The 1510-nt window shown below is 33.6% G+C and overlaps 1 protein-coding gene across 1 annotated transcript; it reads left to right on the plus strand.

Annotated features, from left to right (window-relative positions):
* The first annotated feature begins 543 nt into the window (after positions 1-543).
* On the plus strand, positions 544-1478 carry LOC109582315 (uncharacterized). The gene is made up of 3 exons (XM_019996987.1): positions 544-777; positions 1158-1218; positions 1316-1478. The coding sequence occupies exons 1-3, from the start codon at positions 581-583 to the stop codon at positions 1358-1360; spliced, it is 303 nt and encodes a 100-aa protein (XP_019852546.1). The 5' UTR covers positions 544-580; the 3' UTR covers positions 1361-1478.
* The last annotated feature ends 32 nt before the right edge of the window (positions 1479-1510 follow it).

A 1510-nucleotide genomic window follows, 5' to 3' on the forward strand; every position in this document is an offset into this window, starting at 1 on the left:
TCAGGAGTATAGTACACCTGACTTTAAAAATTCATAGAAAAACAAATTTTAGATCAGATTTTTAGCTCCAATTTTCTACACAACATAAGTACATGTATATGTATCAGAAAAGATTATAAAAATGGAGAATTGTCTCGTTTTCAAGTTTGATAAGATGACACTAATACAGAATTTTTGGCCCAATTTTTATGCAACTTCAAAATTTTTTGAAAATTTAATTTTAATCAGAATAAGCTCAAAGTCAATAAATTATAAAAATTAGGAATTTTCTCCTTTTAATTTTGAGGAAACTTTCCTAATGACCCTGTACTATATAGTACGGGGCCCTTGGCCCAATTTTTGACCAACTCTGTATAAAAATTCATTAAAAATTTTAGAGGGTCTTACTGTACATACACATGTATATGTACATGTACATGTAAATATGCAATCGTACATGTACATGTGCAAAACATGTACAGTAAAAATATGTGACTTACTGTACATGTACATGTATGCATTGTATCTTGTACGTATGTTCATTGGTACACGTATAATTATATTGTGACATTATTCTCTTCACAGTCCTACAACTGTTAACATGTGCTACAACTCATCACCGTGGCAACAGACTCCTCCCTCATTCTATCGTCCCCAGCAGACCCCCTCCCTTGAACTCTATGGTAATGCTATCTCATTGAACAAAGCAGGAGGAGGAGGAGGGGGAGGAGGAGGAGGAGGGAGCAGGAAATCATCAGCTAGGAGGAGACCAATGGGACAGGCTTATAATAACTACAGGTATATTTCATTATACATGTACATGTACGTACTACATGAATGTATTGTACATGAAATTTGTGCTGGACAATTTTGATTATTGTACATGTACTGTATATCCTCAAATAAAAGCTGGGTGCAAATAAACGCTGGGGTAGCAATAAAATGGAGCTATAAAGCAAATCTAGCCTTAAAATAGCATACATCTAGATGCCTTGTAGATATCATTTGCATGAGGTCCCTGGTTAGAATCCTCCTTTTGGCTCAAGTTGTATTTTATTTTTTAAAGGTCCAAATATCATTTTAAAAAATAGACGCCCGGGCTTTTATTTGAGAAAATACAGTACATGTAATTGTAATGTACTCAATGTGTGAATGTACTTACTGACTGCTTGTATTAGGTATACAGTGTCTCATCCAGGACTATCAGTTCAAGGACTCTCAGTTAATGATAGAGTTAAAGTGAGTGAGAGAGAGAGGGAGAGGAGTGATACATGTAGAGTGTATTTGTATTTTAATGTTTCTCTGTTTGTCTCATTCACTTGTATTTTTCTTTTAGCATTTGAAGCATCTCTCAACAGCTTCAAACTTGTCAACATCATAACTAACTGTACATGTATGTGTTCAATAATATTATTTTCCATTATAATGATACACCTGCACCCACACACAACTAAACATATTCATGTGTTATAAACAACAAAATTATAAATATACAATAATTTTTAAAACCACATGCATTAATGTAAATTGG

This window comes from Amphimedon queenslandica, unplaced genomic scaffold (assembly GCF_000090795.2).
Source record: "Amphimedon queenslandica unplaced genomic scaffold, v1.1 AMPQUscaffold_13391, whole genome shotgun sequence".
Taxonomy (NCBI): Eukaryota; Metazoa; Porifera; class Demospongiae; order Haplosclerida; family Niphatidae; genus Amphimedon; species Amphimedon queenslandica.

Bases quoted from the DNA above. Each gene is read 5' to 3' on its own strand.
- LOC109582315 (XM_019996987.1), top strand. From the start codon at position 581: ATGTGCTACAACTCATCACCGTGGCAACAGACTCCTCCCTCATTCTAT. The intron at 778-1,157 runs GTATATTTCATT...TGCTTGTATTAG, and splicing joins CAGGCTTATAATAACTACAG to GTATACAGTGTCTCATCCAG. The intron at 1,219-1,315 runs GTGAGTGAGAGA...TTTTTCTTTTAG, and splicing joins CAGTTAATGATAGAGTTAAA to CATTTGAAGCATCTCTCAAC.